General features: G+C 44.4%; 1 protein-coding gene across 1 annotated transcript in view; it reads right to left on the bottom strand.

Annotated features, from left to right (window-relative positions):
• SEMA3A (semaphorin 3A) overlaps positions 1-23,734 on the bottom strand; it is a 192,111-nt gene that overhangs the window by 53,812 nt on the left and 114,565 nt on the right. The window contains exons 5-6 of the mRNA XM_083440751.1: positions 11,120-11,213; positions 3,454-3,573 (exon numbers count right to left, since the gene is read on the bottom strand). Coding sequence (XP_083296877.1) covers positions 3,454-3,573; positions 11,120-11,213 — 214 coding nt within the window. The remainder of the gene's footprint in view (positions 1-3,453; positions 3,574-11,119; positions 11,214-23,734) is intronic.

Here is a 23,734-nt window from a genome sequence, read left to right as displayed (position 1 = left end):
GGAGAGAGGGGAATGCCACAGTTTCGGCACTGAGCCATGGGGACAGTGGACAATGACTGCGCTCTCTCGCTGCATAAATCCTCCTGACTCAGCTGTCAGTGTGTGGATCTGCAGCACAAAAGCAGCTTTTACTTGCATGACTGAGCTAGGGCAGGTTATCCTTGGGATCAATCAGCTGGGGAGAGTAAAGATAGTATTCCGGAAGATTCTTTGGTTATAGGTCCACAGAAAGCCAAAAGAAGAAGAATAAGAAAAATCTCCCTTTTCACCCGTTGACATACTCTGAAGTCCAGCTATCTTGACTAAAATTAGAGTGAAAGTAAAAGCAAGGAATAACCGTTTCCAATGTGTTCTCACAAATGGCACACACACCATTCTCATGATGCTAACATCGAGCAGCGCCATATGTTTGGCAGAGGTTCATAGTTGTTATTTATATTGCGTTAGCGCCTACAGGGCTCCCAATCAGTGAGTCATTACGTCTGGCACAGGGTGCCCGTTGAATTAAAAGGCATTCCTGCCCCCCCTCCCTCATTGCTGCTTCTGCCTTAGTTGACAGTACAAGTCCAAAGCCATTGTGGAATTTCCTTGTGACAGGGGGCAGCAATTGGTTCTCAAAGGCAGAGCTTTAGTGATTCCGACCTCTGCAGCTGGAAAAGTGTGAATTGAGAAAAGATGGAAGTGGGAACCCAAGAAGACACCAGTCTGGGGCTTTGTGTGGGGCTGCGTATGGCTATTGAAAATAAAAAGGCCTTTCCTCTGTGACAGCATGGTCCGGATCGGTGCAAAGAGGAGCAAGAGGAAGAGCAGGCACAGTTTGCACAGTGGGATGGAGCTGAAGGAACAGCCATGTAGGAAGGGGGGGCGGAGGGGGCGGGCTGCCCCAGGTGCCACTCTGAGAGGGGTGACAAGATGGCCCCTGCCTCCCCCCAGCTGTAGAGCGACAGAGGGCGCCTGCAGTCCGTATGGGCGTTGCTCGTGTGGCGTCCGTACAGGCACCCGTACGGGCTGCCTCTTGCAAGGCAACCATAAGGCCATCGCGCGCGAGCGGCAGCCCGTATGGCCGCCACACATGTACAGTCCATACAGAATGCCGCTCATGCAGCAGTCCGTACAGTCGCCGTGCAAGCGGCAGCCCATATGGCCGTCCCGTGCGAGCGGCAGCCTGTATGGACTGCGCTTGTGCGGCATTCTATACAGAGTGTGCATGCATGTGATGCCGCACAAGCGCAGTCCATACGGCTGCTGTGCTGCCCCGGGTGCCAGAGAGGGTTCCTCCACCACTGAGCAAGGGCATCACTATGGAAGGCAAGGGACAAGGCGATGACAAAATCTGAACTTTGTGGGCTCCACTGGTGTGCCTGCACAGTCCCAATTCCACTGCTGGCTTTTGCCTTTTCACCTCCCCCTCCCAATAGTGATGCCTCTGCAAAGGGGCTCTTATGGCAGCTCTGCCCCAAGAGGTGAGCCACAGCCACCGAAGAGGCGCTCAAAGGCCAGGATTCAAGGCCACACTAGGGTCACCAGGATACTGTAAGGCCACTGGAACATAGTGGTGGCGGATAATATCAGGCCAACCCCCCCTCCCAAAAAATGCTGCCCTCCAGTCTCTATCTGGGACTCATCTAATACAACAGCCCTCTCTGGCTAGCTCTATGCCCCTCCCCAATTTATTCCATTAGGTTCAACTCATTGTCTGCTGCATTTGGCCCACCAAAGGAGGCTGCATTAGGCAGATCACATACCATACTTTTCCATCTATAAGACGCCCCCATGTATTTGGGGGGGCTCAAATTTAAGAAAATGGGGGGAGATGGCACAGAGTTGTTGTGCTTTTTGTGGGGAGAATTAACCAGAGTTGTTGAGGGTTGTTTTATGGGGGGGATGCCCATGGTTGCTGAGTGATTTTTTTTTTGGGGGGGGGAGGAGGAATGCCGAACCGAGTATCACTTACCCAACTGGCAAACGCTAACAATCGCAAGCGACGCAAGCCAAATTGCCAGAACAACAGCCAATCCAAATTGCCCACCCAATTGACAAAGCAGCAGCCAATCCAAAGCAGCCCTTGCGGCAGACACCAATCACCCACCCAATCGCTAGATCCTGCTCACAGATGCAACCAATTGCCAGTCCCGCCCCCCTGCACTCAGTGGCGTAGCGTGGGTTGTCAGCACCTGGGGCAAGGCAAGTAATTTGCACCCCCTAACCTGTGGATTTGCGCCCCCTAACCCTAACCCCCAGATGTTGCGCCCGGTGCGGCCGGTCCCCCCCCCTGCACCCCCCACGCTACGCCACTGCCTGCACTACCCATGTATAAGACAACCATCCCATTTTTTACATTATTTTGGAGTAAAAAACCCTTGTCTAATACACGGAAAAGTACGGTAAGTTTCAACTGTCATCTCAGCCGACGCTCAGCCTGAATCCACAGGTAACTGCACTGCACTCAGCTAATCCTGCTAAATGAGCTATTCTAAGGCTGGAAACGGATTCATCCTTAAATGTTAGCAGATCCAATTGGACTGGCTCAGGGGGAAAAAAATGATCTACTTTTTTCTGTTTGGTGTGTCTATGTAAACAATCAACATAATTTCTGAGATCATCCAAGGAGAGCTTTAGATTTGAAACACATTATACTGAAACAGGAAAGGTCTTTTCAAAATCAGAGAATGCGGACTTGATACCAACAGCTTGCTCAATAATGCAATTCTTACTGGCCATCCTTTTCTGTGTCTGTGGTGAAACTTCTCCCTGGGAAATTTGCTTGTCTTGCAGAAGCAGAGCTGCCTAAGGCCTTCCAGCATGGTTTAAAGGCAGGATAGTTAACTGGTGGCCTATGAACCAGAACTAACCCCTAAAATGATTTTTATCTGATTCCTGGAGACTCAAAAATTTTAATCACAATATGATAAAAGAAAAGAAGTTACTCATGGCTTTGTTAATGAAGAACAGAAAAAAAATGTCTCCCAGTTTTAAGCAGCAGAGACATTCTACAATTGCATGTTTTATCTCTCGTTTTGATATCTGTATGAAACATGTACATCTAAATATTGGCATGTGATCATATGCCTGAGCTCATGTGCTTCACAGCTGGGAAGACCTTAGTGCTAAATGTGCCAATTTTATTATGCAGTCTGACTCCACAGTGCATGGGGATGTCGGGGCAGGGAATTGGTTTGCAGAAGAAAACATACTTTTGGCTCTCAGTTCACAGAATATAGCAGCTCTCGATAATACAGAAGCTGCCCATCTCCATATTAAGGCAAAATCCACACTCTACAAATAACAATGGAATTAAAATCAAAGCACACATAAAATCAAGCCCAATTAGTTTCATTCATTTGTGGCAATACCAATGTGGTGCTGAGCGACTGTGAATAAGTGTTGCACATTAAAGTTAATTAGCCATCGTTTAAAACTATGGAAAGTGGATAAACGATATTCCTGACTTACCATTAAGCCACCGGGAGTCGTGCTGCTCTGTCCTGATTGGGTGATGGTGCCCCAGCGTACGGAAAATGGCAAAATCTCTGCCCATGAAATCTGCCGCCGTTCCGGAATAAAGCTCACCATCTGTAACATTGCATGAAATTGCACGGAATATCAGCCACTCAGTGAACCTATCGGAATTTATTACAAAGGAGCAAACAGAATGCCAATGCACAACACGCATGACGGTTGAAAGCTATTTGCACAGGCAAAGGTCTGGCATATACATTTCAGGACCTTCCGTGTTTACCGCTTTCATTCCAGCTTTTTGCAGAAAAACTTGAGGAGGGAGTGTTGCCAATATATGCCTTGCTTATGATACATGGTTATTTAGAGGAGGAGACAAGCATCTAGGTGGGCAACGTTATTTTCTGGTGAATCTCAGAGGTGTCCAAGTGATAAGCCTTGCAGCCCAGAGACAGGAAATGTGTCAGCCTCAACAGAAGACTTTGCTCCTCACTTCCTGTTGAGCCTCAATCCATCTCCCATCTCAAATCAGAGCACACACTCGTTTGGACTTTCCTCTCCTCACTGAGAGTTTCTTTTGACATCGTATTTTTCTTTGTCCCCCTCCTAATCTGTGATTCCTGCATTGAGGGGTTAGATTAGATGACACCCCCCCAACTCTACAGTTCTATGATTCTAGTTTCTTTCATTTCTTTTACAATCAAAAAAAGCCCCTCCTTTTTACCACAGTTCCTTCCTTCCTTTATCCATCTTTTAGAACATGCCCGTATGCCACACTTTACCATTTGGAAAAAATTATCCATGTCGCAAAAAAGACAAGCCGAGGACATATGCTACTAAACATCAACCACTTTAGGATGTGTGCTTCAGAGCTCCCAAGCGCACAATTTACGCTCCACTCACTGAAATGTCATGGGCAACTCTGTGCACAGACGGCATTGGCTTTGCGCCCGTGCCATCACAGGATTGGGCTGCAGTGATGATGGAAAATGTCTATGGACTGTGACAGAAGCAGCTAGCTGTTGCAAATTCTGTTGAATAGGCCAAGGGGCCAAGGTCAATGGGTGGTCTACAAGAGAGGGACTGGAAAGAAAGTCAACCAGGCAGGAGCCAAAGCAAGCCACCACATTGCTCTAGCAAAACACATAAGATTAGCCTGATACCTTCCCAGAACCAAGACTGAGGAACTGAAGCAGATTGTTGGCATGTAGTTGCATACCACAGATGCATACCTAGGCTCCCTCGCGCAAGGAGCTATATTGATGCCACACACACACCCTGGCAAGGAGATGTCTCCAAAGCCAGAAGAGACCATGAGCCAGGAACTCAAAAAGTTGGCTTTTTATCACCTCTCCCACTTGGCCAATGACTTCTGTGGCCAACGGTGTTGGGTCTGTTCTGCTCTTCCTTTGTCAGTCTGCCTGCCCGTCTGCCTGGCTTCCTACCTCCTTCATGCCCTCCGCTCACTGATTTTACTCCTAGCCACTCTGAGCCAGAGTGGAGATTTTTGGGGGCCCTGAGCCTGCTCCTTTGGTGGGGCCATTCTGGCCATCCCCTAGGTATGCCTCTGGTTGCCAGCAGTCACTTGGCTTGGGGCTCAAGGGTTCTGGCTACAGATTTCTGCCCAGATGCTTCTGGGTGCCTACAGACCTCTTCCGCTCCCCTGGAAGCACAGCAAGTGGGCCTTGGCAACTGGTCTGCCAGAGATTCAGGCCAGCCCTGTTGGCCCACAGCTGCAGTGGCGTAGCGTGGGTTGTCAGCACCCGGGGCAAGGCAAGTAATTTGCACCCCCTAACCCGTGGATTTGCGCCCCCTAACCCTAACCCCCAGATGTTGCGCCCGGTGCGGCCGGCCCCCCCCTGCACCCCCCACGCTACGCCACTGCACAGCTGAACCTGTTTCTTTAGTATACAGGGAACTGCAGTTGACACTGGAATGACCGTGCTTGCTTTGATTCTGCTCACGGAGTGCTGAATAAGGATCTTTGCCTTTCAAAGCAAAAATCATGGAATGAATTGACTGGTTATTAAAGTTCAGGTATTCCATTTGTCACGGCCCCAGCAAATGCCCTCGACAGAATTTAATATGACTTTGTTGGAAACAAGCTTATTAGTTCCAAGGCATGCTCGTATTTTCCATGCCAATTTTAGAATACATTTCCATGGCGGGGCAGCCATGTCTGATCATGCCTGCTGGGAAAGTTGAGCCGCTTTCCCTTGAAAGGCTGCAAGCAGGGCTGCGCATCGTAAGAGTCGGAAGGGGGAGAAAACATGATAGTGGAAATAGGTGGAATGAGAAGAAGATTAAAAGCAACAAGGCCTCTTCTCCCCAGCAGGAGGTATAATCAAAATCGAGTGAAAGAGAACAGCACATTAATTACCTATTTATCATCTTTCTGTCTCATCTGCCACTTGCTATTTTTAAAAGGAGAGACAATCACTTAATTATAGCTCTTATTATGTACTGTGCTTGAGAAAATGCCTTTGATGCCTCTGTTAGCCTTTACTTAACTTTACCCCCATTTGCTTCTCAGCTCTCTCCAGAGACTTGGGAGGAATCAATATAAATCAAGGGAAAGACAAGAAGGCTGCTTTCATTTCATCGTTGTCAAAGAGGGGAAGAGGTCACCCAGAGCAGGAGATTTCAGAAGCCAAAGTATGTGTGTGTGTGTGCATTTGTATATGCATGTAGTACTTGTGTGTGTTTAAAACAAGACGTTTGCAGTATTTTTTATACGTTATGGGGCTTGTGTGTGAAACATTTGTGCTCTGTGCACAGACACTGAGGTCCCCATCCTTCCCACAGGATTTAGTGGAGGGGGCACACTACAGCCCCCTCCACAAAATCCCAATGCTTCATTTCCCCCATAGCAATGACTGGCAACAATTCATTTCTATGGGAGATAATCCAATGGTGCACTCTGAGATAGTGGTGCAATTTTCATGGATCTTGGATTTTGTTTCTTGGCCGTGTCAGAGAGCGACAGAAAGCTGGAGGATGCACAATATGAGTGGAAAGGGAGGGAGAGATGGTTCCTTCAAGCACCTTTCCTGAACACCTGCTGGGATTCAGATCTCTCCTGGCTGAAAGGTCATGTAATGTTCTTCTTGTCTCACTCTACATATATCATGGGTATTGATTAGGAGCCAAAACCTTTTTTTATTATTTACTTGCCCTAATAATTTGCATAGATATGTATGGTCCTTGTCAGAAAAGAACTTATTAAAGGTATTCAGGGAAGACATCCTAGAAGAAGCCAATGGGTTGCCCAGCCTGAATGTCACAGGTGCAAAGCTTAATCCTTTCAAGGTGCCCACTGAAGAACATTGAACTTAATGCACTAGCGGGCTTGCATGGGAATATCCCAAGTTTGGGTGCTCTGTGTATGGTGGCTACTCCTGGTTGAAACTCTCCTCAGCTTGATTAAAAAACAGAATCGACCATTGTGAGCAATATTAGAGAATACTAGAAGCAAAGATTGGGTTTCCCCTAGAGTTTGGGACTAACACGTAATGTTGGCTGCCCTTATGCTGGTTTATAAACTTACCATCGTTTGACAGTCCCTTCCATTTTGTTTAAGTTATGGACACCAACATGGCTCAGAGGCAGCTAAGCAAAACACCCCAAGTGTGGGAACAGAAGGAACTGGAACCTTAGCAGAAAGGGAGTCACACAGTCTCTGTGTCTCATTAACCAAGCACAGAGAGCTTTCTCCATATCAAAGTAACTACATCTGATGCAAGCTCTCTTATGTGTTCTGTTTTTTCAAGGCTGTTTTCTTTGTTCTCACTAACTTATGGTGTGACCAAAGGCGTCAAGGGTTTTTATATTCTGGTTGATGCTACTCTTACTCACTGAAGTTAATAGTCGTAACTAGCTTAGCTTCATTAATTTAAAGGAGTCTAATCTGAGTAGGACTTAGTGGAATACATCTCAAGACATCGAATCCATAAAACATATTTTGTTGCACTGTGCAAAATATGAGCAAGCCAAGGCTGAACTGATACTACCCTTGCTGGTACCTTTCCCGGGAAAATCAGAGGCTCACTATGTCAGGTTCCTATTGGAAGACCAGACAAATGCTAGAACATTAGCAGTGGCAAAGTTTTTATCAGTGGTTGCAAGAATCAATGATTCCTATATTCTGAACAAAATGCTTGTTTAACCTGGAGGTAGGCTGTATGAATTGTGTATTGCTTTGTAACAATTTGTTGGGTTTCTGGACCGTAATAAAGATTGTTGTTGTTGTTAAAGGAGTCTAATCTGAGTAGGACTTGGTTGAATACAGCCCAAACATTTCTATATACATCTAACGGTAGGAGATTCAAATCTGAATGGGCACGGTCCACAGGAAAGTTATTCTGCGCATCCATCATTGGGATGAATGGGCATCGAACGAGAGATTCAGAGCTCCTGCTCCACAATTCAGTGGAGCTTGCTAAAGGGAAGCCTAGGTTGTGTCCTTAAAGAAGAACAGATTGTGTAACCTTAGCTTTCTTCATTAATAAATAATCTCCATTACAAAAGTACCATAGAAAAATATGCAATTCCCTCCTCCCTTACTCTTGTTTGGTCTTTAAAATGTTCTCGTATTCTTCCTGGACCAGGTAAATTTAATGTGGAGACCTCCTCATGGACACACACTGGGAAGATGTGCTTGGAGCAGCCTATTAATAATGAATTGCAGCTAAATGATGCCTGAGAGCTGCGCACATCTCTGCCACAGCTGGCATTTTGCTCAACACACCAGAGTAACGGTTATCATAAATGAACAGCTCTTAAAAGTAATGAAAATCATTTGGAAGGAGATAGAGCAAGAAACATTTAGGGCAGAAGAATTAATAGCTATGAAACATTTAAAAATATTATTGAATTAGGAGTGATTAAAGAAACAGCAGTGTGCCCATTTGTGTATTTCAAAAATGTTTTGAGCTTACAAAATTCAATTCCTGATGACGTAGCTTGGGGGGGTGGGCGGAGTTCCTGTTTAGCTGAGATTCCAGTTCCCATATTTGTACCTGGAATTGAGTATGCAGGACAGATTAGGGATTCTACTGCTCAATAGTTTTCCTACCTGAGCTGATAAGATACCACTGTTTGATGCATGTTTTTCTTAAACCAACTTCACATGGAATTGAGTCTTTAAGCTGTTCTAAATTTGCAGTGGCAACTGATGGCCACTGAGACTGGTGGGGTGGGAATTAAGGAGCAAAAACAGAAGATGGAGTCAGAATCATAACAGGTTCAGCTGAATGATTCTAGTTTTGTCCTCATCCTCCTCATTCCCGCAAGTATAAGACTGACAGTCACAATGACCCCCTGAGTAGATTTGATGTTAGAAGGTAAGCAAGTGAGGGATGGCTGATGACAGAGAGATTTTGGTGGTACACAAGTGGACCAGCCTCCCCTGCTCATTCACCTCTAGCCAAGGTGCACGCTGCGCTGATGTGAATATCTATGGATGCGGGTGGCACTGTGGTCTAAACCAATGAGCCTCTTGGGCTTGCTGATTGAAAGGTTGGTAGTTTGAATCTGCACAATGGGGTGAGCTCCTGTTGCTCTTTCCTAGTTCCTGCCAACCTAGCAGTTTGAAAGCACGCCAGTGCAAGTAGATAAATAGGTACCGCTGTGGCAGGAAGGTAAACGGCATTTCCGTGCGCTCTGATTTACATCATGGTGTTCCATTGCTCCACAGTTTAGTCACACTGGCCACAGGACCCGGAAAGCTGTCTGCGGACAAATGCCAGCTCCCTCGGCCTGAAAGTGAGATGAGTGCTGCTGTACCTCATAGTCGCCTTTGACTGGATTTAACCATCCAGGGGTCCTTTATCTTTACCTTTTTTCATGGGTGAAAGAGCTGTGAAACACTCTGGCACACAGGGGCGGGGGGGACAAATGACTTCACTGTGCTCTAAGGCATCAATGTGGATGGCCTCTCAGGTAGAATAGACAATATGAGGCTTGATGGGTGAATAATCTGACCTAGTATAAGGCAGCTTTTTGTCCTCCTGAATACGTTAAAAGCCATCACCTCTGCTCTTCATATTGATTTCTCTCTTCCTTAACACCTTGCCTCCAATTCCATATGTCTTCCACACAAGAAGAAAGGATTTGTGAAAAAAGAAAAAAGAGAAGAAAACCCAAAAAACCCAAAATCATTGTATCATTGTAAGTCCACATGAAAAAGGAATGTGAGAAGACAACACTCCATTGCCTTCATTTGGCTACATGCCATGAGGTTTGCGTAAGACGCCCTTGTCATCGTATTCTTTCTTGACTGAATATTAATGCAAATAGGGAAGTCAGCCTCTCGGGAGAAGCAGCACCACAAATTAAAGTTGCCCCAGGCACTAATTTATATACCCGTCTTTTCAGACGTACTTTCTCTCCCTTCTGTTTTGAGTAAATACAGGGTGCAAGTTGCAGCAAGGCATTGACTTCAGGGGAGTAATCACCTGAACTTTCAGAGGCAGGAAAAAAGCATCAAGCGTTGGTTAAAAGTCAGAATTACTCTTCTTAAGTGCAGAAGAAGAGAAACTCATATTGAAATGCTTTCCGTCCCCTGAAGAACATCTAGAAAATAGAGAGCAATGTTCTTTCTTTAAAATGTGTATCTGTGTTGCTCAAGTAACATCAAGCCACTAATCACTTTTTGAATTTCATGTGCCTTCATGATAATGAAATACCAATTGCCTCCACACATGTTCAAATTCTAATTTTGTTGCACGTCCACAATTTTCTAGCAAGGGCAAGACCCTGTGAGGTTTTTGAACAGGAACCTTCTACAGCCTATTCAGGCACCATGTGTCCCAGAATTATTCCTGGGTAAGGGGGTAGAGTGGGACGTGGGTGGTGATGTGGTCTAAACCACTGAGCCTAGGGCTTGCCATCAGAAGGTCGGCAGTTCAAATCCCTGCAATGGGATGAGCTCCCGTTGCTCAGTCCCAGCTCCTGCCAACCTAGCAGTTCGAAAGCATGTCAAAGTGCAAGTAGATAAATAGGTACCACTCTGGCGGGGAAGGTAAATGGCGTTCCCATGCGCTGTGCTGGTTTCGCCAGAAGCGGCTTAGTCATGCTGGTCACATGACCCGGAAAAACTGTCTGCAGATAAACGCTGGCTCCCTCGGCCAGTAAAGCGAGATGAGTGCCGCAACCCCAGTGTCGTTCACGACCGGACTTAACTGTCAGTGGTCCTTTACCTTTACCTTTAAGAGGGTAGAGAATGGCACAGCCACTTTGCTCCCCCTCTCATGTTCCTTCCTGCCACTGCTTATGCACAGGGAGAAGCACAGAGTGAAGAAAATCTGAAGGAGAGAGTCTGCCCTAAACACAAAGACCATGTGCATGATTTAAGAACCAGAATTTTGCACCGTTGCCATTGTCCATAAGTTCACATTCATAGTGTAATGATTGCACTATTGTAAAGATTGGAATTTCCCAAGTGGCATGTCTATCATCAGAAATTATGGGTTGCTATTGTTGTGTAGGATTAAGCGTGTCTTCACTTGTGGTGCAGCCAAACAAAACCACATTCCATTTCTCCCTGGGAAGATGTTGAAATAAGGAAGCAGAGCCGCTGATAACCATCAGGAACAGGAAGAGGCAGGTACCTATAGATAAAGCCTATTTTATGAAAATAAACAAACAAATAAATAAATCCTACCTATTAAAAGAGAAGCTGTCAGCAGTTTGGGGTCATAGGGGCTTTTTCCTCTGCCGTTTTCAAAATGTGAATCTTCCAGCTTAAAAATATTGTCCTGCAGAGGAAGAAGGAAGAAATAATTAATCTAACCAAGCATGGAGACAACTGGGTATGAATTATTAGCCCATCAGTTCAGCACACAAACTTAATTTTGTTTGTTACCATGGTATGCATTTTTGTGTTTTTGTATTATATTGTAGTATTGTATTATATTGCCCTGTGATTCCCATATAAAGTGTGGTTCAGAAATTTAATCAATAATAATAAAAGAATAAATCCCAAGTTTTATGTTACTTCATCTACACTTCATTTGAGTTGGCTTGTTTCTCTACTTCTGCATGCAGAACTTTTGAGAACTAGACTGGAAAGCCAAAGAACGTTATTTTTCTCCCAGTTCCCTTAGCAGAAGTTGGCCCCTTACTTGTTAGTGCAGAATTACCCTTTTCTACAGAGGTTATCCCACATTCACGACCTCATATGCATAGCTGCACTAATCCATCCCCATGAATTATGGGATGCAAAGTGCGGAGATAACGGAAGTGAAAGAGTTGAGGGAAATGTAGGGCAATTGCCACAAAAGAGCAGTTGTCTCGAGTGTGTGGCTGTGGGAAAACACACCAAAACATAAGGTTAATTTGCACATTCTGTGGGTGATTTGGGATTGTTTAGGTTGACGTTTAAATGCCAAGGATTCATGTTTTTATTTAATTCAGTTTACCCATGTCATTAGTAGAACAGTAGGACTCACTTATTCAGACACCCCAGAAGGGCAAGCTGAGGTTTTTGGTTGTTGTTTTTTTGGAGGGGGGGAGACTCATAAAAGGGAAGGGTGTCTGGATCAAAGAATGAACTCAACAAATTTTATTAATGAAAGCGCTAATGAGAAACAGCCATTAAAAGGAGGGAAATCCAGATTAAATAAATTTGGACAAGAGAAGCATTTCTGATGTTTGACTCAGTCTATTGCAATATGTTTCATTTTTGTTCTGGTAGTTAAATTTTTTTTACAATATGTACTATTTTCCAAACTGGCTTAAATGGCTGAAGGCTGATTTATATATTTAGTATAATCATATGGTACAGCCTTCTGGGGCTATTATTCTCCAGACTGTAGGTAATAGATTGCATTTTTTAATACTTCTTGGCATAAAAAACAGGGAGAGGACTAAGTGAAAACTTTTTTGCTCTATGCTAGTTTCCGTGTGTGTGTGTGTGTGTGTGTGTGTGTGTATAGATAGATAGATAGATAGATAGACAGATGATAGATGGTCATTGTGGTCCCTTCTCATAATCTGAAGTGGTACAGGCCTGAAAAGACTGAATGTATAGTTAGTTCTGACTTCTCAGGGAAGGTTCAGCTGAGTCTTTGGCTTCTACGCCATACATATCTACAGTGGTGCCCTGCAAGACGAATGCCTCGCAAGACGGAAAACCCGCTAGACAAAAGGGTTTTCCGTTTTGGAGGTGCTTCGCAAAACGAATTTGCTATGGGCTTGCTTCGCAAGACGAGAATGTCTTGCGATTCCTGGGGTCCCCCCCCCCCCTTTTCCCCAAGCCCCTAAGCCGCTTAACAGCTGTTCGCTAAGCCGCTTAACAGCTGATCGCTAAGCTGCTTAACAGCTGATCTAAGCCGCTTATCAGCTGACCTAAGCCTCTAATAGCCTTTTAGCAGCTAATCCGCTAATCCCTTAAGTCTTTAATAGCCGCTAATAGCCGCTAAACCGCTAATAGCGCTAATAGCGCTACTCCGCTAATGGGCTTGCTTCGCAAGACGGAAAAAACCGCAAGACGAAGAGACTCACGGAACGGATTCTTTTCGTCTTGCGAGGCACCACTGTATATGAATGGTAGTAAAACACTAAAGAGGAAGTCCTTCCTCCTCCTGGCTCTGATTTGCAATAGCTCCTCCAATGGTTAGGCAAGAATCTTTCCCATCCAGATTTCCTTTTCATAACCATGGCCTGCAGCTGGGGACCTTCCACATCTAAAGCATGTGATGTCTTAACCTATGGCCCAAGAGATCTCCTTTCTGCTTTGGCAAATAAATTAATAGTTGCACCACACACAAAACATGCACTCCATGTTGTAAATAAACTGTAGAATCTCACTTCCATTCTTTTTCACCCTTAGATTGATCTTATTCATTTTCAGTTGGTTTTCCCTTTATGAATCTAATCCCAAACTGTTTCCCACCCCCTGAATTTAGGAGCTGGTGGTGGGGTTGAAAAGGAGAGAACAAAGGAAGTTAAACTGCCTTCCCTCACCTGCATTTTTGGGTGGTGAAGGCAAAAGTTGTGGTTGGGACAGTAGTCACCAGTAGCACTCCTCCGGTCTGCATTTGGATGGTTGCTGCCATTTTGTTTTGCCTAGAATGCCCTTAGAACGGAGTTACATGACACCACTCTGGACACAACAAAATGCATTCGGGAGGCTAGCTATTGACACCCTGTGCACAAAATTCACTCCATTTCCTAAAATAACTGAAACTCTCTCTCTCTCTCTCTCTCTCTCTCTCTCTCTCACACACACACACACACACACACACAGAGAGAGAGAGACAGACAGACAGACAGACAGACAGACAGACTTTTGTGGCCTCTGAATGGGGCTATGAAATTGGGTGGGAGGAAAACATTTTCCTGCAATAGCTTTTGCTATCCTGAGACTATTATTATATTTATTTTCAAACTCTAGGAAGCGACTGGGGATTTCAAGGGTATGTTTTCTAATCTCTAAGCCTTTCAAAGTAAATTAATATAACAACATTTAACGTCAATGCCTCATGACAGTAATAGAGAATGGCACAAGTCCTGCAAGCTGTTAAACTCAACACCAATATTCTTAAAGATCTTTTGTATCACCAAGGCAAGTTATTACTAGACCTGAGTTGGAATGAACTCTGAAGAACAGAGTGTTCCTAAAATAATGTAATGTATAATTAAAGGATGATTAGTCCAATCTAAAACAACAATAACAGTGTCATACAGGAAGCTACAACAAACCACAGCCATGTGATAAAGGAACCTGGTCCTTCTTACTATGTTATGTTGGTTTGATGGGGTGGAAGAACAGGTCAACTAAGAGCAGAATACAAGGAGCATGGTCAAAACAGTTACTTTCAGTATTTCCATGGGTATAGGAATCCCTTAGGGATGTTTTGTGTGTGTGCATAATCAGTTTTGGGTGTGGTTTGCCATTTGGCATGATAGGAGGGAGAGAGCAACTTTGTAAGGTTGGTGGTTAGACAATGGTTCATTCTTTGGTGGAGGGGATTTTGGATTGGCTGTGCCTGCTCCTCATTTTTGGTTGCTGCTGCTAGGGAATTCTGTTAAAGGAATCCAGGGGCTTGATTTCCTCTGTCCAATCCCCTTTCAGGGGTTGCCAGAGTTCCTGGGAGCATCTGGGGTGAACTAAGAGGTGGAAATCTGCCTCTGTGCTCCACCAGTATGTTTTCCCTTACTGACCTCTGGAAGTCCAGTTGTCAGTCCTGTTCCTGCCACCGTGCAGGTTTAGGTTCAGGTAAAGGTAAAGGGACCATTAGGTCCAGTCGTGGACGACTCTGGGGTTGCGGTGCTCATCTCACTTTATTGGCCAAGGGAGCCGGCGTACAGCTTCCAGGTCATGTGGCCAGCATGACTAAGCCGCTTCTGGTGAACCAGAGCAGCGCATGGAAACGCCGTTTACCTTTTCCGCCGGAGTGGTACCTATTTATCCACTTGCACTTTGACGTGCTTTCGAACTGCTAGGTTGGCAGGAGGTAGTCTGAACCAATGCCTAAGCAACCACTCACATGGTGTAATCAATAAAGTTGCGGCCAAATTAATGCCAAAAAATCTTAAACAAATATTCTATGTCCTGTGTGATACATTTTGGAGGGGGTTTGGGGGTCTTCACACACAAAACAGCAGGACAGCACCCCCATGACTCTAACTTTAAGCATGAAAGAAGCACACACTTTTTGGTTGCAGCTCAGCAGGTTTTGCATTGCTTTGCTTATTTCATACCCATGGAAGCTTTCATGAAGCTGTGGTTCCTTTTAACCGCATATATATCTTGTGTCATCATTCTGGCATGTGGGGAGAAAACACGTCCAATGTTCCCTTGAGTGCATAGATATAGCTGCACAATTCTTTGGATTTAAGAAACACACACACTCCCTTTCACTCTGTATGGGAGTTGTGGGGAGAGGAGCCCGACAAGAGAAACGGATGGATGGAGCCTCTGAGCTAGCAGGCAGGACATCTCAGTAACTTACTGAATCAAAGTATTTGAATAGTTTGATATACTGTTGGCTTCTTTTTAATGGATTTGTCAAATTTCTTAGCATGAAAAATCTAAGTTGCTGAGATCTTATGTATGTGTTGCTGAGATCATTTCAGAGAAAAAGGATCCTCCAAACGGCCAAAGGATCTCATGCTTCTTCCATCTGAATGACCAATGTAATCCAGCAGAAACAGAGCAATCCCAAAACTGCATGAATGTCATGTTATCCTTGACTGATTAGTAAGGACTTAAAAAATGCCATATTCTCGGTATTCCAGACATAAGATACCATCAAGGATATTGAACAATTCTCGGAGGACATTGAGAATTGGAATCTCGTTGTGTAGCAACATTCAGGGTTGTCATGTATAATATATCACTTGTGCTGCTGTCTGGCTTACATATGGTGACCTCTGGAAAAATAAATGCTATGCTTTTGCAGCGAGTGTTCCTTCTAGGCAAATTATTAAGTGGATAGCATATGCAAGCAATAAGATCCACTATCCTAAAATCAATCCAACTGAGCGCTTTGCTTATTAGCCTTGTACCTTAACTTATTCTCTTCCCCCTCCCCAGTTTTCATGATACATTTGGATGAGGAATTGTGGACAGTAATTGCTTTAACAGAGAAGTTGCTACTTTGTTAAATAACTTATTGGCGTATATACAAAACTGCAATATCCAATTATTATTATTTTTTAGCTTTCAAGATCACTCCAATCCACTTTGTTTTTTGGATTTCCTGTGTACGGTGAGCCTATGGAGAGATGTAGAAAGCTCATGCATAACAGCAGAACCAGCGCCAGCTTTTTATTAATTATTGAAATCTAGTGATGCAAGGGCTGTCTTCAGCCTTGGTTTTGTCTCGTTGAAAATAAATGCATTTCCCAGGATGCAATTTTATTCAAAGTTCTGATAAGGCAGAAAAGGACACTTGTCAACACACCCAAGAAGACGTGAGACAAGGAAGATGGGTAACAAGTTACAGTTATTAAAATACAGTATAACAACTATAGAATCTGCCAATCAGAATAATTCAACCAAATTCACCAAAACCAATGAGGTTCGGGTGGTGAGGTGGGTTGACGGGAGCATTTCAGCTCCCAAACACCACTATGGCTCCAATATTAGTCGGATGTTTTCCAAAATCCACTCACCCACCCAGACCAAATGCCAAGTAGCCAAATGCTAACCAAAAAACACTCCAATCATGCTGACAAAACCCAACAGTGTGAAATAGGCAAAAATAATGTGACATGTGGGTAAAAAGCCTCAGCGCCTAGGACTTGCCGATCATCAGGTCAGCGGTTCGAATCCCCGTGGCGGGGTGTGCTCCCGTCGTTCGGTCCCAGTGCCTGCCAACCTAGCAGTTCGAAAGCACTCCCGGGTGCAAGTAGATAAATAGGGACCGCTTACTAGCGGGAAGGTAAACGGCGTTTCCGTGTGCGGCTCTGGCTCGCCAGAGCAGCGATGTCATGCTGGCCACGTGACTCGGAAGTGTCTCTGGACAGCGCTGGCTCCCGGCCTCTTGAGTGAGATGGGCGCACAACCCTAGAGTCTGTCAAGACTGGCCCGTACGGGCAGGGGTACCTTTACCTTTACCTTAATGTGACATGCACCAATTAGTGTTACCCCCGTCCTCCCCCCAAAAAATCCTACTCAGTCCCCTCAAAGAAGGCAACTAGCAGAGCTCACGCTGAAAAAGGGGTGGAAGGGTAGGTGTCTCAATGAGAAGAGGAGAGAGTGTTGGGTGAAGCAGGCTTAAATAGCCTGATCACTACTCCCCCCCCCATGGGCAAATTGCCCCATGTGCTTGCCCAATTACCCCTGAGGGGCTGTCCATTTCTCCTCTTCTTGCAGGGAACGAGGGTGGGGCAAATGTGTCCCCATCCCCAATATGGGAATTAACGGAATTTTCAACAGGAGGGGATTTAGCAAATTTAATCCCAAATTCAACCAAACAAAGTCAAAGTTGTTAGACTCAGAATTTGCTTTGTAGGAGCAAAAGACCAAAAGGTCCTAAATGTGAACAAAGTACCGATGGAGGAGGAGTTCCCTGGGACTGATTTCTGCAATCGACTGACTCCATCTGATACTCAACTTGCCTGTGGATCAGAATTCAACTACTAATTGGGTTATGAACTAATGCTATTTGGTGCAGAGATAGTGCAAATAAAAAAATGCATATTTTATGTATTAAAAAAAAGGATCTCTCCTTTCGTAGTCACTAGACCACATTCTAATAAAGTCATGAAATCATAGTCAGTCACATGTGGACTGGTCAATTAAATAATTAAATTTGCGTATTTTGTTTTGATTCATTTATAGAAGTATTTATATACCACCCACTCACATAAAATGCCATTGTGGTGAACAACATAAAATATGGCAAAAGAATATAAACACAAGAAGGACTGGCCCATCTAAGAAAGGGAATTATAAACAAATGAATAGGACTGTTGGTATGAAAAAGTCTTACAGAGGGATTTCTCTGTATTCCGTAACTTGGGCCTGGCGTCAAAAACAATTCTTTAGACCTTAATATTTGGGAGATGCTCCTTCCTGGGATAGGAGGAGACATGTTTCTTTTAAGATGATGCAAAATACATTAAAAATATTTTTTTAAAAAAATAATAATAATCAAAGTTGACTCCCTAATTAATTATAGCTCATCAAAGTTGTTTAGTGAATTAGTTTTAGCAGATTAATCAAGTAAATGTTACAATCCTAATATTTACAATGTCTGAAACAGAGATCCACATGTATTTTATGACCCTCCCCATTAATATATAAGGAATGTTGATAACTTCCTGCACACTAGCTAAGTTCATATATTAGTGACTGGGATAACCATTGCACCATGTGCAAAGAGCATGCTTCAAACAGCCTTGCAACCTTTGATATTCACACCTATTGTTGGTTAATTGCCAGAGGTGATAATAGGCAACAATCCACGATGATTTATTATTACATGGTAACATATAGTAGTTTTGCACATTCAAGCAAGACAACATTATCTTGTGAATGATGTAAGGCAAGAACCATGGTGATCAAAGGTGCTGGAAATGTCAGTCCAATTAACTTAATAGCCACAAGATGTTAAAACATCATAAATTTGGGTTTGGTGATTTCAGAGCACATTTGCAACTCCACGGGCTGGAGGTTTGCATTTTAATATGGACAAAGCAATTTTATCAGCTGCAAGAAGAGACCTCAAGTCAGAGGAAAGTGTTCATGTGGCCTATGAGTCATAATGCCTTCCTGCCGCCTATCACAAAAACATTTGTCAAATTTGACACACCATTGTATCAAACGTCCTTGCTGCCGCTCTTGCTCTAATAGGAACAATTAATTTTGGACACAATTACGTGGCAAAATAAATTTAACAAATGTTACTATACAGCTAGTGGGCAATGGCAAGAGGCTAATTAAAACAGGAGATCCCCCTACCAATTGATCTTTCCAGGAGGTCTTTCATAAATAGAAATTCATTATGAAATAGATTAACAAAATTACAATCACTGACCATGAGAGAAAGTTCATGAAGCTGTGCAATAAGGTAGGTGCGTAAGATACAACATCAGTGTCTACGGTTTTCCTATGATCATCATTAGTCCCATTCATGTCTACTGGGCTTTGTCTTGTCAGTGGAAGGTTAACATCATGGGGCTCTTACTAAATCAAGTCATAATAACTACACATCCTGTGTTAAGCAATGCCTTTCAGGCACAAGTCTTCATGAGACTATGAAGTAATACTCATAGAATCATAGAGTTGGAGGAGACCACAAGGGCCATCGGGTCCAACCCCCTGCCAAGCAGGAAACACCATCAGAGCACTCCTGACATATGGTTGTCAAGCCTCTGCTTAAAGACCTCCAAAGAAGGAGACTCCACCACACTCCTTGGAAGCAAATTCCACTGTCGAACAGCTCTTACTGTCAGGAAGTTCTTCCTAATGTTTAGGTGGAATCTTCTTTCTTGTAGTTTGGATCCATTGCTCCATGTCCACTTCTCTGGAGCAGCAGAAAACAACCTTTCTCCCTCCTCTATGTGACATCCTTTTATATATTTGAACATGGCTATCATATCACCCCTTAACCTCCTCTTCTCCAGGCTAAACATGCCCAGCTCCCTTAGCTGTTCCTCATAAGGCATCGTTTCCAGGCCTTTGACCATTTTGATTGCCCTCCTCTGGACACGTTCCAGTTTGTCAGTGTCCTTCTTGAACTGTGGTGCCCAGAACTGGACACAGTACTCCAGGTGAGGTCTGACCAGAGCAGAATACAGTGGCACTATTACTTCCCTTGATCTAGATGCTATACTCCTATTGATGCAGCCCAGAATTGCATTGGCTTTTTGCTTGGGAATTGCATTTTGCTTGGGAATTGCATTGGCTTTTTGCTTGGGAATTGCATTTTGCTTGGGAATTGCATTGGCTTTTTGCTTACTCTGGAGTTACTTGGGAACATATTCACACATGAACGTTGATCACAAATATTGAGACTGTACACTGCCCCCCTGATCCAGCCCAGGGCCTCAATCTATGCCCCCCAGTTTGGGTGACCCATCCTGGGCAATCAGGGACCACCTGCCCTGTATCTGAAGCAATCTGGAGTCAGGACTAAGGGTTTCTAACACCCTATTTTTAGCATGAGGTTGGAGGTGGGGAAAGGAGGAGATCCTATGTATTCTTCTTCCCTCCTCCCAAGCAAGAGCAGGCAAGTTCAATCCTGCAAGGGGCTGTCCCTTTGTGAGGAGCTTCACTGTGAGCTCGGAGGCTGCTCAGGTTTATTTTCCATATCGCCCCCCACTCTGCCAACACCAAATTGTGAAATTTGTATTTATGAGACACGCTGCCAGCCCAGCTTACACCTAAATAGTATCCACTTTGGGAATGCAAAGGGTATGGATGTGAGATTTTGTTTTTCCCCCCTTGAACTAATATAAAACAGCTTTCTCCTTTTGCTTTGTTTTTTTTATTTAAAGAAATAAGGGGCAATAAAACCCCACGTACTAATACATGGTATTGTTGAAGAATAAAACTACCTATGAAAAGATGGATTCCATTGTGTGCCTGGAGATGTAGGTTCTAGTAGACATAATTATAACGTCTTTCCCTGACAAGTTACAATTACTCTGCAGAGTTTTAGGGAAGCCTATAAGTTCCCCCCTTCCCTTTTACATACATCAAGAGTATATACACATATTCTCCCCTGAGCAACACAAATGCTTCTTATTCAAAAACAGATGTTTTCTGGCACAGGCGGTTTGCTGTGATTGAAAAAATATTCATGTTAAAGACAGTTTCCTGATTCAGAAGCCACCTGAGTTTTCTTCATGCATCAAGAGTGGACCATTAGAACTGGTGATGGTTGAAACCAGTGCTTTTTTCAGGGGGGGGGGGACGCAGGGGTACACATACCCTTAAACATTTTGTGACTCTAAGTTTGGCCTCATTGAGAAGACTCCTAATTTTTTTTTTTTAAAAAAGAGAAAAGCACTGTTTGAAACACAGAGTTGCACACATGTATTAGAATTGATAAAACCATTCTCTCAATTCCACTCCATTCTGCAGTCCTGGGGCTCCCAGCAAGAAAAGGGAATATTCGGGATTTTGGCAAGAGATTTTGCACCTCCTAATCATGTTTGTTCCTCCAGGTGTATGAATGCAGAAATAATTATAGGTTGGCTTCCCCAATATAAAACCTTTTTGCTGCTATTGCTGCCTTTCTGCAGAAACACACCACCTGGATTTTGCGGCGGGGGGAGGTTTATGTTGGCAATTATTTTTTGTAGCCCTGCACCACCATACTGATGCACAATAAAACAACTAACCATCCACAACTCTTACTTGGGCTGATTTTTTTTTTTAAAAAAATTACCTTGTCAAGCATAAAAGGTAAAGGTAAAGGTACCCCTGTCCGTACAGGCCAGTCTTGACAGACTCTAGGGTTGTGCGCTCATCTCACTCTAGAGGCCGGGAGCCAGCGCTGTCCGCAGACACTTCCGGGTCACGTGGCCAGCGTGACAAGCTGCATCTGACGAGCCAGCGCAGCACACGGAACGCCGTTTACCTTCCCGCTGGTAAGCGGTCCCTATTTATCTACTTGCACCCGGGGGTGCTTTCGAACTGCTAGGTTGGCAGGCGCTGGGACCGAACGACGGGAGCGCACCCCGCCGCGGGGATTCGAACCACCGACCATGTGATCGGCAAGTCCTAGGTGCTGAGGTTTTACCCACAGCGCCACCCGCGTCCCCCCTTGTCAAGCATATATTTCCCAAATTGGTATATGCCAAATTATCACAATAAAAGGGGGAAGGAGCAGGAAGACTTGGAGGGGGGGGGGAGAAATAGTGCAGTGTGAACTGCCATCCCCCCCCCCCCCCCCGAAGGCAAGAGCAGCTCTCTTTAGAAGTATTTCTAAGTAGAACTAAGAGTCATGTTTGCAGGAAATCTTCCATTGGAGGGATGCCTTCAGTGGCGGGATTTTCCTGCAGACTGCAACAGGGGAAGAAAGGATTCAATTCTCCCATTGCAAATGCCTGCAAAGATGAATTTGACAAAACGTGTAATGCTAAGTCCCAGCATTGCACTTACCGGTAGATGCAACCCTAAACCCATCTCCAAAAATGCAAGAATAGTCTTTTTACCCAGGTCTGTTTCCATCTTTAAGTGACACGCGTAAGCCCCTTGACAGATAGGAAACAGGAATCAAGAGAAACTAGGAAGTCCTTATGTTAACAAAGGTGGAAATTAATTTTAGGTGGTGTGCTGGGGGAAAAGTCAAGAGCAGCCAAATTGGGTAACGTTTTGCATTTTTTTAAAAAAAGAGGTGACTCAGCTATTGTTATTTTTCATGTTTCTAGCAAGCCATACTACAAGCTGATGCCCACATCAGAGGCAGATTTTGGTAATGTGCTGCCCTGAATGAGGACACATTTTGGCACATACCCCACCCCCCCAAAAAAAATTCTTATTTTCACAATAATTCCTTTTCCTACAGTTGTTTTTTATGGATCTTCTCAGTAGGTACCCATATAAATATAGGTTTTTATTGATTATAATGATGATGATGATGCACCCCCTCTGGAGTTGCCTACATAGCACCTAAATGGCCTCCATTAAACACCTTCTATCTCATCCCTCTTCTGTCTTCAAGTTGTGACCAGATGCAGAAGCCATGGCTTCAACAGGCGCCTAAACATGTTTCTTGCCTCCAGCCTGATGAGCTCTTGAAACCTTGCATACCGCCTTGTGAAATTTTGGTTGACGTAATGAAGGTATTACCTTAAAATTGATCTTGGAAACATGATTCTGTTAACAAAATGCACCAGGGAGTCTTGTGTCCAGCTGAGCTGTTTTCAGTAGAACCTGTATGGTGTGTTAGAATTCCTGATCTATGATTGCAGTCATAGGACTGTTGTCTTTCACATGACGGTATATGTTTTGACTCCACAGAGTGGGAAGTGACGGAGACAGGATGTTTGTGTTACTGTGTTCCATGAAGTGGAACTAATGTCCTTTGTTCTTTCTCTCTTTGCTGTCTGATGCTAGTGCTCCGTGTGTGTTTATATGCAAATAAAGTAGATTAGCCAAAATGCTGAGTTGCTGAGGTCTGTTACGCAACTGCGCAAACTCTGCGGATCCCTAAGTGTGCCGGTGTCGGTTGGCATCGGTCACTGTGATGTTCGGGCTGAAGAAAGCTTATGAAGAAGAAGAAGAAGAGGAGGAGTTTGGATTTGCTATCCCGCCTTTCACTCCCTTTAAGGAGTCTCAAAGCGGCTCACATTCTCCTTTCCCTTCCTCCCCCACAACAAACACTGTGTGAGGTGAGTGGGGCTGAGAGACTTCAAAGAAGTGTGACTGGCCCAAGGTCACCCAGCAGCTGCATGTGGAGGAACGGAGACGCGAACCCGGTTCCCCAGATTAGGAGACTACCGCTCTTAACCACTACACCACACTGGCTCCCGTGTGAAGCTCCTGAACAATCAACCAGGAGGGAGGGAACATGCCAGTCGGGCATGTGTCCCTGCCAGGGTCCTACTTGAGTGTAGGCTGAACTCCTGACATGGTGGCCATGGGGAAAAACCAGGCTCTTCCAGCTCACCAGCCCTGGTGCTGAAATCAGATTTCAGCATGTCAAGGACACACTGTGATAGCATGTGACAACACCTCACACATGCACCTCACATGCAAGCGCATGCACCTGGCTGGCTCAACAAGATTGGGAGTCAGTCCAGAGTCACCTCCTTCACTGATCACTAAGGAGAATAGCATCACAATCCAATTGATTATATAGCAATGTGGGGT

This window comes from Podarcis tiliguerta (assembly GCF_965153285.1).
Source record: "Podarcis tiliguerta genome assembly, chromosome: 5".
Taxonomy (NCBI): Eukaryota; Metazoa; Chordata; class Lepidosauria; order Squamata; family Lacertidae; genus Podarcis; species Podarcis tiliguerta.
The sequence above is the reverse complement of the archived record's forward strand: the minus strand, read 5'-3'. Positions and strand labels throughout refer to the sequence as shown.